The sequence below is a fragment of the Canis lupus genome, chromosome 15 (genome assembly GCF_003254725.2).
Source record: "Canis lupus dingo isolate Sandy chromosome 15, ASM325472v2, whole genome shotgun sequence".
Lineage (NCBI taxonomy): Eukaryota > Metazoa > Chordata > Mammalia > Carnivora > Canidae > Canis > Canis lupus.
Window position 1 is genome coordinate 40,580,821 of NC_064257.1, and position 14,027 is coordinate 40,594,847.

General features: G+C 39.0%; 1 protein-coding gene across 17 annotated transcripts in view; it reads left to right on the forward strand.

The window, feature by feature from the left end:
• MYBPC1 (myosin binding protein C1) overlaps positions 1 to 14,027 on the forward strand; it is an 85,361-nt gene that overhangs the window by 54,387 nt on the left and 16,947 nt on the right. For 9 of the 17 annotated variants that reach the window (XM_035699397.1, XM_049094037.1, XM_025438923.2 and 6 more), the window contains 5 exons: positions 4,606 to 4,765; positions 6,069 to 6,173; positions 6,958 to 7,146; positions 8,036 to 8,170; positions 12,391 to 12,558. In XM_035699397.1, coding sequence (XP_035555290.1) covers positions 4,606 to 4,765; positions 6,069 to 6,173; positions 6,958 to 7,146; positions 8,036 to 8,170; positions 12,391 to 12,558 — 757 coding nt within the window. Of the gene's footprint in view, positions 1 to 4,605; positions 4,766 to 6,068; positions 6,174 to 6,957; positions 7,147 to 8,035; positions 8,171 to 11,378; positions 11,433 to 12,390; positions 12,559 to 14,027 lie in introns of all 17 variants that reach the window. The other 8 variants (XM_025438922.3, XM_025438916.3, XM_035699398.2 and 5 more) reach the window with 1 other exon arrangement.

Here is a 14,027-nt window from a genome sequence, read left to right on the forward strand (position 1 = left end):
GCACAAGGAGCATTAATAAAACCACACCAAGACTCATAATAATCCAATTGCTCAAAACCTGTGGTTAAGATGAAAAAGTAAGTAGGCAGAGAAAAAAATCACATTATATATACAGAAACAAAGACAAGAGTGATAGCAGATCTCTCTCAAAGTAAGGCAAGTGAGAAAACAGTGGCATAACATCTTTAAGGAAAAAAACTGTCAACCTAGAATTTTATGAATTCTAAAAAAATTCTATACATTCTAAAAAACTATCACCTAGAATTCTGTGCTAAGGAAAAATAATTTTCAGAAATGAAGGCAAAATAAAATCATTTTCAGATATATAAAAGCTGAAAGAAATTGTCACTGGGACAATTTTAGCACTACAAGGAATGCTAAAAGAAGTCCTTAAGTCAGAAGGAAAATGATGCCAGATGGAAACATTTTCACAGAGGAATGAAGAGCATCGGAAATGATAACTACATGGATAAACATGAGGTTTTTATTATTACAAAAGTAATAACCATGCATTGTGGTGTTTGTAACATAAGTGAAAGTAAAATTTATGACAAAAGAAACAAAGTCAGGAGGGGAAAGATGGAAAGTAAGAATTAGGAGGGTTAAAAGAGAGGTATGTTATTGTAATATCACATGAAGGGAGGCTGAAAAGTTAAAAATGTAGATGATAAGCCCCAAAGGAAGCACTAAAATAATAAGTTATAGCTGATAAGCCAACAAAGGACATAATATGAAGTCGCAAGAAATACTTAATCTAAAAAAGGCAGAAAAAGAGGCACAAAGAACAGATGAGAGAAGTAGAAAACAAATAGCAAGGTACTAGAACTGCAAAGAAAATAGGTAAATTAGAGATTTCAATGCTCTTCTCTCAGTAGTTGATTGAACAAGTAGAGAGACCATCAGTAAGGATATTCAGGGTTTTCACAATATTGGCAACCATCGTGATCTAATTAGCTTTTATAGAACAGTCCAACACATGCAGAATGGGCATTATTTTAAAATTGCATGTGGAAAATTTCCAAGATAGGCCATAAGTAAGCCCCAATAAATGTAAAAGGATTTAATTCATGCAAAGTTCTCTGATCACAATGGAATTAAATAGAAATCAATAACAGAAAGGTATCTGGAAAATTTTCAAATATTAGGAAACTAACATTTTTTCTGAATAATTTATAGATCAAAAAAAGAAATCACAAGGGAAATTAGAAAATATTTATGAGCATACCACATATTAGAATTTGCAGAATGCTATTAAGTCAGTACTAAATAACCCCATATCTATTAAAGAAATGAAATTTGTAGTTACAAACCTTTCAGAAAGAAAATTCCAGGCTTTATTGGAGAATTCTGTCAAAGATTAAGAAAAAAATAATACCAATTCTACACGAACTCTTCCAGAAAATTTAAAAGAGAATAGGGGTATATCCCAACTCTTTTTTGAAGCCCAGTTATTCCCTTATAGCAAAACCAGAAAAAAAAAAACATTAGAAGACTATAAACTAATATCACTCATGAACATCGATGAAAAATTATAAACAGAATTAAGCAAACTAAGTTCAATAATATATAAAAAGAATAATGCATTATGTCCAACTGGGTTTTATCCTGAGAATGCAAAGATTGGCTTCACATTTGAAAATTAATTAAGATAATTCACTATATTAACAAACAAGGAAAAAATAAGCATGATCATCTCAGTAGACACAGAAAAGCATTTAACAAAATCCCATATCCATTCCTAATAAAAATCTCTCAGCAAACTAGGAAGTAAAAGGAACTTCCTCAACATGATAAAAAAACATCTGAAAATCCTACAGTGATCATTCTACTTAATGTGAAAGATTGAAGGTTCCCCTCCCTCAGATCAGGAGCAAAAGAGATATCCATCTTCACTATTTCTTTTTTTTTTTTTTTTTTTTTTTAGAATTTATTTATTTATTTATTTAAGAGAGAGCAAGCACAAGAGAGTGCAAACAGGGTAGAGGAAGAAGCAGGCTCCCCACTGAGCAGGGAGCCTGATGAGGAGCTCCATGTGGACCCAACCCGAAGGCAGCCACTTAACCAACTAAACCAGCCAGGAACCACCCCCCCACCCCCACCCCATCCTCACCACTTCCATTCAACCTTGTACTAGAGGTTCTGGTCAGGGCAATCAGGTAAGAAAAAGAAATAACAGACATCCATATTAGAAAGGAAAAAGTAGAACTGTACATATTATTACAGATGACATAATCATAGATATAGAAAATTCAGTGTAGCCTACAAAAAAATTCTATTATCACAAATGGTCATAGTAGCCTTACTTATAATATCCAGAAGCTGAAGATAATGCAAATGTCCATCAATAAATGAATGGATAAAAAATTATAGGATATCCACACAATGGGATATTACTAGCAATAGAGGATTTATACAACAACTTGGATGAATAATTATGCTGAATGAAAGAAGCCAAACAGCAACCACACAATATCAAACGCTTATAAAGATATGGAACAACTAAAGACTCACACATCACTGATGGGAATGCGAAATAGTACACCCACGTTGGAAGAGTTTGGTAGTATTTTATGCAGTTAAATATGAACTTACCCTACAACTCTTCAAAGAAATTCCTAGGCATTTACCTTAGAGAAGTGAAGACATATGTCTGCACAAAAACTTGTACATGAATGTTTATAACAGCTTTATTCATAATTAGCAAAACTTGGAAACAACCCAAAAAGTCCAATTTTACAAACATACAGTTTGTACATGCATGAACCAACTGCACATGGGATATACAATAGGATACTACCCAACAGTGAAAAGGAAGGTACACGTAATATATGCAGTAACATGGATGAATCTGAAAAGCATTATGCTAAGTGAAAGAGGACGGATTCAAAAGGCTACATATGGTTGGAGTCCTTTATATGTCATTCTAGAAAAAGGATAACTAGAGAGATGAATAACAGATTGGTGGCTGCCAAGAACCAGAGTGTGGGGTGAGGGAGTTGATGATGAAGGAACATTGGGTGACTGCTGGGGGTCACAGGAATGGTCTGTATATTGATTGCAGTAGTGGTTACACAATCACACAAGTTTGTCAAAATTCATAGAACTCTGTCTAAAAAGTGTGAATTTTACTCTATTATAAATGATACCACAATAGACAAGCAAAGAAATTAGGGAAAACTAAAGAAGATAACATAACACCACCCTAAATAAGTATTTTTCTTTTCACATTAAAAAGAAAGCAGAACATCTTTTATGATCTTAAGATTAGAACTTGGCTAATATGGGGGCACCTGGGTGGCTCAGTGGTTGAGTGTCTGCCTTTGGCTCAGGTCGTGATCCCGGGGTCCTGGGATTGAATCTTGCATCGGGCTCCCTGCAGGGAGCCTGCTTCTCCTTCTGCCTGTGTCTCTGCCTCTCTCTGTTTGTCTCAAATAAATAAATAAATAAATAAATAAATAAATAAATAAATAAATCTTTTTTAAAAAAAGAATTTGGCTAATATGAGGAAATTTTGTTCTATTGTAAAAAGGAGGAGTTATGAAAACTATAAACTATTGCAGCATTCTTAATGTTGTCACAATCTTTTGTTATTGAAGATGTAAGAGTTCCAATCCAGACCCAAAAGAGTAACGAGTTAATTTAATAGTTATTAGAATTCTAAATTACCATGGCCGCCTCTGTTTTTTTCTCTTTATAACTGGCTGTTCGTTGTCCATAAGAGATATGACCTAAGAAGCAGAAAAATGGAATGCTATTTTAAATTTCTGGTTTAAGAAGAAAGGGAAGAAGTGAGGTAGAAGACAAGGGAAAAGGAGGAGGAGGAGGAGGAGGCAAAGGAGAAAAAAAAGAAAGTATAATGGAAGGCCCAACCTCACCCTGTCTTTCCTTTGGGAATTAGACATTCATTTGTGTCCTGTGTCCCATCAGAAGGGAAAAATCCATACTTAACAACTTAAAATCCATTCTTAACAACTTGTATGGAAAATCAGCATTCTGGTCTTCTTCAGCCCTTTTCAGTATTTCTAAATTTTTAAGATGTATAAGGAAATAGGCAAATAAGGATTAGTCCCTGATATAAATTTTAGTGTTCTAATTTTACATACAAAGAGGCTCCTCTCCTAAAATAACACTTCTGCAGCCATATTTTTAGTCCTCCAGCTTTTTTTTCAGTGAGTTCATGGTTAGTGGGCTTTGGAGACAAATCCCAGTTCTTCTCATTTTTAGCCATACGGCCCTGGGCCACAGCTTTCTTCTGTGCAATATGGGATGTTAATACCTCTGTCCTTAGGGTTGGCGGAGGATCACACTAAGAATTTTTTTTTTTAAGATTCCATTTATTTATTCATGAGAGACACAGAGAGAGAGAGGCAGAGACACAGGCAGAGGGAGAAGTAGGCTCCATGCAGGAGCCCAATGTAGGACTCAATCCTGGGACTCCAGGATCATACCCTAGGCCGAAGGCAGGCGCTAAACCACTGAGCCACCCAGGGATCCCCAAGAATATGTTTTTTAGGCATTCGCACCACATCCAGCTTAGGTTCTAAGGCATTCTGGGGTAGTCCTTGTCATACAGGTCGTGCCATATTTTGTTTCTCTCCTTCTTAGGCCATTATGGAGGGCAGCGGCCGGATAAGAGCAGAATCTTACCCTGACAGCAGCACCCTGGTCATTGATGTCGCTGAAAGAGATGACTCTGGTGTTTACCACATAAATCTGAAAAATGAAGCTGGGGAAGCACATGCAAGCATCAAGATTAAAGTTGTAGGTAAGTCCTCCGGGTCCACAGACTTCTAGAATCAACCTGACATGAATCCACATCCAGAGTAGACTTTGCCAGCTCTTGGTTCTCCCAGTTCTTTTGGATACACAACAAAGAAAAACACAGTATAGCTGTCTTTTAGAAATCACCATCTTTCTACCTTTGCCACTCCTTTTCTTTCCTTCTCTTTTCTTTCCTTTCCTCTTTAAAAATTTCTTTCCCACCCCTTCCCTTCCTTTCTCTTCTTTTTCTTTGCCTAGACGTCCAATTGCAGGAATGCATAATTAAAGTCAGCCATTTGCGGCTGCTGGTCATTAGCTCTCCACAGTCATATTTCCTTCCGGTGCCCGCTAAAGTCACTGAAACACAGTTGCTAAACAATTTCCAACATCACAATCATTGTGGAAGAGTAAGATCTGTCTCGGTCCTTAGATGACCTCCTAAGTGCATTTTTCATAAGCCTGAAACCAAGTGAAATGAGTCCCGCAGATTATTGGTGGGCCAAGCTCTCATGGTCTCTTCATCTCACTTTATTTTTCCCTCAAGATATGTATTCCAAATGGAACAGAAACGAGGGTCACTTTATCAGGTGCTGAACTGTGTTAACAAGACATGGTAGCTTGCCATTTTCAACTTGGATTTCTACTAGTCAACATCTTGATTCTTCCAACTGATTTACAACAATTAGTCCTTGATTCAGTTCTGCTAGAAGTTCACTTTGTAGTTAAAAAACATAAAACAAAATCACTTCTGATATTTAGACAATAATTTCTTAGTTTTCTTAGTTACCATTTTCAAGGTAAAGGACAAGTGTCCTTCCATGGAGCTTGTTCTCTAATGTTGCAATGCTAGTTTAAAGGACTTAAATACATCATTATTTTTATCTTTATCAGATTCACCTTCACCTATCCCATATGGAGTGTGACTTTTTGCCTAAATTAGTTACTATGTGCATCTGAATAAACATGGAAAGGTATTTAGAAAAAACACTGCTTTGATGATTATCACCAAAAAATCTATTTTCCGGGATTCCTGGGTGGTGCAGCGGTTTGGTGCCTGCCTTTGGCCCAGGGCGCGATCCGGGAGACCCTGGATCAAATCCCACGTCGGGCTCCCGGTGCATGGAGCCTGCTTCTCCCTCTGCCTGTGTCTCTGCCTCTCTCTCTCTCTTTCTCTCTCTCTCTGTGACTATCATAAATAAATAAAAAAAAAAAGAAAAGAAAATGTTTAAAAAAATTTTATTTTCCAATTAACACTTAGTGCTCTCACTTTTATTTTATTATTCTATTCCATTTTCTGTTTGCTACAGACATCCCTGATCCTCCAGTGGCACCAAAAGTGACAGATGTGGGAGATGATTGGTGTATCATGAACTGGGAGCCTCCTGCCTATGATGGAGGGTCCCCAATCTTAGGTAACTATATGTTGGTCAGTCTGTGGAATTGCCAGTGGAGTTGGAATCCTCTTTATGCTCATTAACATAGAGCACATTTTAAAATATTGCACTTAGCAGAAAACCCATCATACCATGACTTTAAATATCCACTCAAATTGAACTATATTTTGGAATTCTCTGTGAGTACTTGAGACTTAAATAACTCTGATGAATATCTTCTGGCTGCCTATTCTCTTTTTCTATTTGACATTTACATTTATTATCTAGTTTTGCAACATCTATAAGTCTAACTTTAAATTGTCCTAGTCAGTAAATGTCTCATTCCATAGAGCTATGTCTATGAAGAAATTTCTTTTAGAGATAAATATTCAGAAGAATTTCCTTTCCCTATGTAACAAGAATTTTTTTCTACTTGAAGCTCATAAAACTGGTCATTTCCCTCTTCTTACCTACATTGTTGGGACTTGGAGTCAAATCTTTTAATCAACCCTAGAAATGGTATAAGTTTCTACAGTCTACATATCTGATTTGTTTTTCTCTCTTTCTCTTCCTATACAATTTTCTTATATTGTTTTTAGTATTTTAATATTATTTTCTCTATATCCTATAATATTAATGTTTGTATTCCCTGTAATCTCTCTCAAACAACTGATGGAATAAGGTGGCTTAAAAATATATGCATACCTGAATATTTCACTTAGAGTGCTAAGAATATGGGAAATTTTAAGAATTTCAACACCCAACAAAGTTTAATTTTGGAGACCATGGAAAAACCTCAGTTTCCATTTTGTGTCACTTGCAGGATACTTCATTGAGAGGAAGAAGAAACAAAGCTCCAGGTGGATGAGGCTAAATTTTGATCTCTGCAAAGAAACAACTTTTGAGCCCAAGAAGATGATTGAAGGTGTGGCCTATGAGGTCCGCATCTTTGCAGTCAATGCCATCGGCATCTCCAAACCCAGTATGCCCTCCAAGCCTTTCGTTCCTTTGGGTGAGTCAATAGAGATGTATGTCTGTCATGGAAATCATTGCTCTGACTTGTGACTGCTTCCTTATGGCCTCTAACTGGAACAGACCTGGAAGCTTCTTAGAGTAGTGGGTGAGCTGGAGGCTGGAGGCAATTAGGGGCAATTTTCTGTCTAAGAAATGAAAAACAGTTTGGTAGGGTTGAATGTCTTTATAACATAAACTGGGGGATTTGTTACCAGAATTCCAGTGAGAGCTCTTATAAGAGCTACTTATCTTGTTGCTACTTCGCACTGAAAACAGGTAGCTGAGTCTGCTGACACGTGACCACTCCCCGTTTGTCCTTCTGAAGGTATAAACCAGCACCTTGGTGTAAACACTATGACTAAAAAAGAGACCACTTTGAAAGCACACTTGGAAACGAGTCTCTTTGCTTTACAATCACACCTTAAATGTTATCTGTTAGTCCAACAAAGACAGTTGGGTAAAGACAAAGAAACCAAGATAAGATGTCTTCACTCTTTTATGGTAGTGAAGTACTTTTTTTCAGTAGAAAAAAGATTTGGTTCAAGAGTTTGCACTTTAAATTTAGAGGGTTAGGGGATTTTCTCTGGACCATTAGATCTCAAGCTTTAACTTTTTTCAATTTCCTTGTGCCCTCCCAACCTCCCACACTAACCTCCCAAACCGGAGGGAAAGTGTTTCTAAAATTCTCTATGCCTAGCAGATCCTTGCCTTCCACACAGCATCTGCTTAAGAAATCTTCACTGAATTTTATTAAAACATGAGCTTTATGTGTATATTTTTATTTGTATTCTAGTTCATTTTATCACAGCTGGTGCTGTAACACTATAGTTAATAATTTCTTCTTTTCTGCCCCCCTCCCCCCCCCCCTTTTTTTTTTAATTTTGAAGCTGTAACCAGCCCTCCTACCCTTCTGACCGTGGACTCTGTAACTGACACCACTGTCACGATGAAGTGGCGGCCTCCAGACCAGATTGGTGCAGCAGGTTTAGATGGCTATGTGCTAGAGTATTGCTTTGAAGGAAGTAAGTACAACTGGTAGTTAAGATGAATACCATCATCAATAGGTGAGATATGCTCCCCCATTTCTTTTGTTGCTCATTCTTGGGAAATCCTCACCTTCCTATCGAAAATGAGCAAAGGTCATCCTTCTAAGATGGATAACAATTTCGCCCTTCTTTGGTACTCAATACTAACAAATGGAGATCTCAAAAATATCCTGCCGGATCAGACAACATAAGAAGGTCTAAGATGCCCAAGGAGGAAGGGATTCTGACAAAACTTCAGGGATTTCCACTTCTTGAATTGGTGGAATTAAATTGTACCAAGCAAAATAAAAGTCTAGTTAGGATGAAGCAAGTTGGAAATTCTAAACCCTGTACTGAGCAGAGGTCAGCTATCAAAGTGCTGCTTATTTCTGGATGATAAGGAGAGACTATATATTTGTCTAGCAGGTGATCATCCCCTGCCTTCCTAAAGGAAAAGAAGAAGAAGGAGAAGAAGAAGGAGTTAAAGAAGAGTTGTTGTGGTTGTTGTTGTTGTTATTATTATTATTATTATTATTATTAAGGACAACTCTCAGTGCTTAGAGGAAGCAGCATTAAATCCCAGAGTATATACAATAGGTTTGCATGTGACAGGAACTTGTCACAATATATAAAAATGTAATCACTTTAATTTAGGAGGAGAAGAGAAACAGGCAAAAAAGAAATGTTGATAGAAATAATAGAAAAAGAGAAACAACACAAGAATATGTGGGCCAGAGTGTACCTAAAACCAAAAATAATATGAAATTCATTGAAAGCCTCTTGTGATTTTTGATTTCCTGCTTGATGGGATGTGAAAATCGGTGAATAGAACTGTCCCAGTGTGAACCCAGGCTCCACTCTAGTGACGGTAGGTAACCTGTGCACAGGGAAGCTTGTTCCCACCTCTACAAATCATGGACCAAGACTTAACCTCTGAGAAAACCCTTCAGATCCCAAACGCAGATCTTACATGAAGGAAAGAGAAACTACAGAGTACATTTGGGAAATGAGGAATGTGAACACAAAGGCACCTTCCCAGGAGGAAAAGCTCCATAGAAAAGAAGCCTTGTATGAAGAGAAAACTGCTGAAAAGGAAATCCCAGGCCCCTGGATAGGGGTGTCCCTGGAAATGACCAGCGTTGATGTCGGTTGCAAGGGAGCAAGATGGGGGGGACAAGGTATCCTGGTAACAGTTCCATTTTCCCGTGCTTCACTCACAGATCGCTCTGCTTGAATTCTCCAGGGCTTAGAAAGTTATTAACCAAAAGTAGTGGGGACGTTATGGGAAAGTTGCCTGGAATCCCAGTGGGGGGCGGGGGGTGTCACTAATGCAGCAGGTAGATTCTTGAGCGCTTCAAGGTATGGTTTATTCCCATTCCATTCCTCCTGCCCCCATGTCAAAAAATGATGAGTAGTCCAGTCAGTTATTTATATCACCCCCACCAGCAAAGTCTCCCACTCTTACATGGGATGTGGCTGCTGAGGACGAGCATTTGTGTATGTATGAAACAGAGCAAATTCTTTACTCTTTTCTTTCTGATAGGTTTAAAAAGTAAGAAGATACAGCAAAATGATAGATGGCTGTCATTTTGATGTTACCCACCTTAGATAAAATACAACCAAGTGTATTTTACATGATTTTGTGTGTGGTCTGTGTAGATATATATGTATATGTATATATACATATATGTATTTGTACACAGTCATTATGATGTATATATTTTGCCATATAACGTTTTGGAATTAGCTTTTTATGGAAGTTCTTTCATAACGTGTATATCTCTCGTGTATATCTTTCTTCTTGTGGTCTTTTCTTTCTTTATGTGGCTGCCCTATTCTTCATTCTTTTTAATGGCTGTTGTCCTCCAGACTAATTTTCTGTAGTGTTTAATGCTTTTAGACATGTCAGGTTTTATTCTGTAAGAAAATTCTTTCTTTGATAAGATCGTGTGTTGGTTTTGACTCTGCCTTTCTCTTGTTTTGGTTTTTGGTTTTTTGATTTTTTTTAAAATGCCTGCAGCACATTACTCTTCTTTGCTATCTTCCTTCACTCTAGCTCTTTCTTTTCTTTCTTAAAACTTCTCCTCGTGTATCAAATAACTTCCATATGCCTCCCCATCCTTCGGACACCATTTTCTTTCTTCCATTTTCCTCAGTTAATGTGGTTCAGATGTGAAGGGATGGGCTATTTTTGTTCCCCTCTGATCTTGTTTCGTCCTGTTTTCTCTTGAAGTCTCTCCTTTACCAGTTCCTCACTCTTTTGAGCACATTTTCTGTCTCCTGTTTTCACTTTCTCGTCAACTGTCTCTTCACTCTGATAATATCAGCACTTTAGCTCCCAATCTGACCATTGGCTTAAAGACGTATCTCTTTTTCAAGGTTCTAAGTCATTGGTGTCAACCCACATGCCCTGGCAGCCACCAGATACTCTGGCTCCCTCTTCCTTCCCCCTGATACTCCTGAAAGGGATAGAAGAGAGAGGAGAAGTTTCCAGGGTTTTCGCTCCCCTGCTCCTCTCTGACAACCTGGAAAGGCATCACCCCAAGCCAGTGGTGCCCCTACCCCCAGCCCACCAGCCTGCAGCATTCCCTCACCCCATGTGCATGTGGCCCCCTGGGAGAGTGCCATTTGTCATCTTGACTGCTGAGCTCATTGTCGTGGCAACCGGGAGCTGCCCCCCCCCCCCCCCCCCCCCCGCCGCCCCCAGCAGCTGGGAAGACAGGGCTGGCTTTCTCATGAGGGCACTCACCTCCATCCTGTGACGACAGACCGCATAGTGGGGGCATTTGTTCCCTGGGTCCCTGGGAGGACCCACCCAGGCCAGGGCAGCAGAGACAGGTGAAAGGCTAGGCCTTTCCACTGTGTGCAGTCCAGGACCTGCTCCTCCTTTCTCTTCAGGGTCCTGCTTTGTTCCTCTTTGCCTCTCGTTCCCACGACTGGAAGTGCCCAGCCTCTTTTCTCTCCTCCTCTTCTCTGTGGCAGGTGCCTCAGGACAAAAACCACAGTCTGAACAGAGCAGGCTGTGGCTCTCCTGAGGAACTGTCTCCCTTCCTACTGTGTTTAGTCTCTTCCGTCACTGCTCTGAAGACAAATATCTTTGCATACTTTGCATACTTTACTAACAGAGAATGCTGACTACTGATACGATATTCTTCTGGTGTGAAAGTGGGTGTCTTTAATTAATTTTAATGACGGATTCTCAAAGGTACATCAGCAAAACAGTCTGATGAAAATGGGGAGGCTGCATATGATCTACCAGGTAAAGTATTTTCTGAAAGCTTTCAGACTTTCTTACTATATGATAATGTTTCTGGGAATGTTCCATGACCGAGCATGAAGTACATCTACTGCCCACATATACAGATGCCCTCAGAGATCAAGGGGGTGGGCGGGCAGTGAACTCATAATGTGCGAAATGTGCAAGACTTCTTTTCTTTTTCTTTTTTTCCCCTGAGGGCATCATGCATAGAAACTTTTAGAAGTTGAAATACTTGCAAACCCCTCTCTTGATTTTATGGACAAAGCTACCAAAACCTTTTAAAAATTCCAACCTTTTGATTGAGGTGAAAGAATTACGCCAATTCTCTATCAGGTCTTGGCTCCTGAACTGTGTTTCCTTTTTGCTGTGGATATTAGCTTCTTGTCTTCCTAATTGGGAGCATGATCAGACTCCCCAGGCCCATCTTAGTACCTCATAATAAAAGCAGCTGAGATAAAACAGATGATATGACTGTAAAAGTCTGTGTCTCTCATTCCTAAGAATAGCATTTTCCTGTTCTGAAGTTTAACGTCTGTAGGAGGCCAAATGTCATCATTATGTCAATCCTTATACAATTGAATTGTAATAAAACTGCTCCCAAATTCTTGGGGACAGTTACTGTAATTCAGTATCATTCTAGTATCCTGAATCTCAGTAACTGTGGCCAAGGATTCAGGATTACTCTGGTATCATAGTATCCTGAATAAAAGGCTTTTCAGAAATCGCAGAATCGGATTATCTTTCTTCCTGTCAGTTACATTTGCCATTCTAGGCCATTTTTCATTTAAATATGAAAAATGCTCACCCATGTAGTATGACTCCAGACCAAAATCATATTTCCTCTGACTGATTTAATTATGAGTAAAATACTAGTTTGGAGCCAACTATACCAGTTAGGATGATTTCTTTCACTAAACACCTTTTCTCCTTCTTTTCTTTTTCTTTTATGGACTTCCAGCTGAAGATTGGATAGTTGCAAACACAGATCTGATTGAGAAGACCAAGTTCACCATCACGGGCCTGCCTACGGATGCAAGGATCTTTGTGCGCGTGAAGGCTATTAATGCCGCGGGAGCCAGTGAGCCTAAGTACTACTCCCAGCCCATTCTGGTGAAGGAAATCATAGGTGAGTGGCAAGGCTTTCGAAATTTGGCCTCCATCTCCAACATTATTTGGTTTTATTTTTTAACCCCTTTCTTTCTCAAAACTTACTATTTTGCGTCACTCCTTTGATGTGTTGTTATGCCCCAGGGAGCTAGGGATGAACCAAACAACTCTTTTCCATCAGTGTGGAGGTCAGCTCAGAGTTCGTAACTCCATATGAGGACCTCACCAGGTTCCAAGAGCCAGCACTGGCTGGGCTGCCAATTCACACTGAAGAGAAGGAGGTATGAATGTCAGGGCAAAGACATGGCAGCAGCCTGGCTCCAATGAGCATCTTCATAACGAAATGAACACACTAGTTGCCCTTTTCAGTGTTTGACATCTGCACTGATGGTGCAAAAGTGATAGTGGGTACAGCTGCAGGGGCTTAGCACAGACCAAGTCAGTGCCACCAAACTATGCTAGTTATTCCCATCTTCCTCACCACCTTGCACTCATAGCTCAAATAAAAGGGCCAGCTTTGCCTCAGCATGTTCCTTTTTTAAAAAAGATTTTACTTATTTATTTGAGAAACAGAGAGCACAAACCGGGGGAGGGGTAGAAGCAGACTCTCTGCAGGGGTTCAATCCCAGGACTGTGGGATCATGACCTGAGCCCAAAGCAGACACTTAACTGACTTAGCCACCCAGGTGCCCCACCTCAGCATATTCTTGATGAAGGATAAAAATTAATTTTATTAAACCTTGGTCCTTGAGTACACATTTTTCCTATGTCTATAGGAAATAGGCAATGAAATGTCTATAGGCAATGAAATGCAAAGTACATATAGTGGTTTTACATTACATACTGTACTGCAATGATGGTCTCTAGAAATAGCACTTGTGCAACTGAGTGAGAAGCTAAACTAGTGACCTTTTTCAGAATATTCCATTTTTACTTGAAAAAAATGACTGGCTATTTGGCAGGTGTTTTGTAGAAAATGGATGCAATGAGCCTGTTACTTCACAGAAAACAACTTATAGCATTTGTTGTCAGTGTTTCAATGAAAAAAAAAAGTGAGCTTTCAAGCAAAAATTAGAATTTTGGAAAACTTATATCCACCCCCATGGACTTGACAGCTCTCAACACTTAAAACTGTCCTCAATAAATAAGCAGTAACATTAATGAATGTAATTTTTTGAAATCGAATAACGGAATGTGTCAACATTTGGAAGATCCACATAATTTAGTGAAGCAATATTTTCCAAATGACAAATGCATGTTAAAAAACATGCATGATGGGATCCCTGGGTGGCTCAGCGGTTTAGCCGCAGGGCGTGGTCCTGGAGTCCAGGGATCGAGTCCCACATTGGGCTCCCGGCGTGGAGCCTGCTTCTCCCTCTGCCTGTGTCTCTGCCTCTCTCTCTCTCTCTCTCTCTGTCTCTCATTAATAAATAAATAAAATCTTTAAAAAAAATGCATGGGTAAAATGTATATTAAAAATGTAAGCTA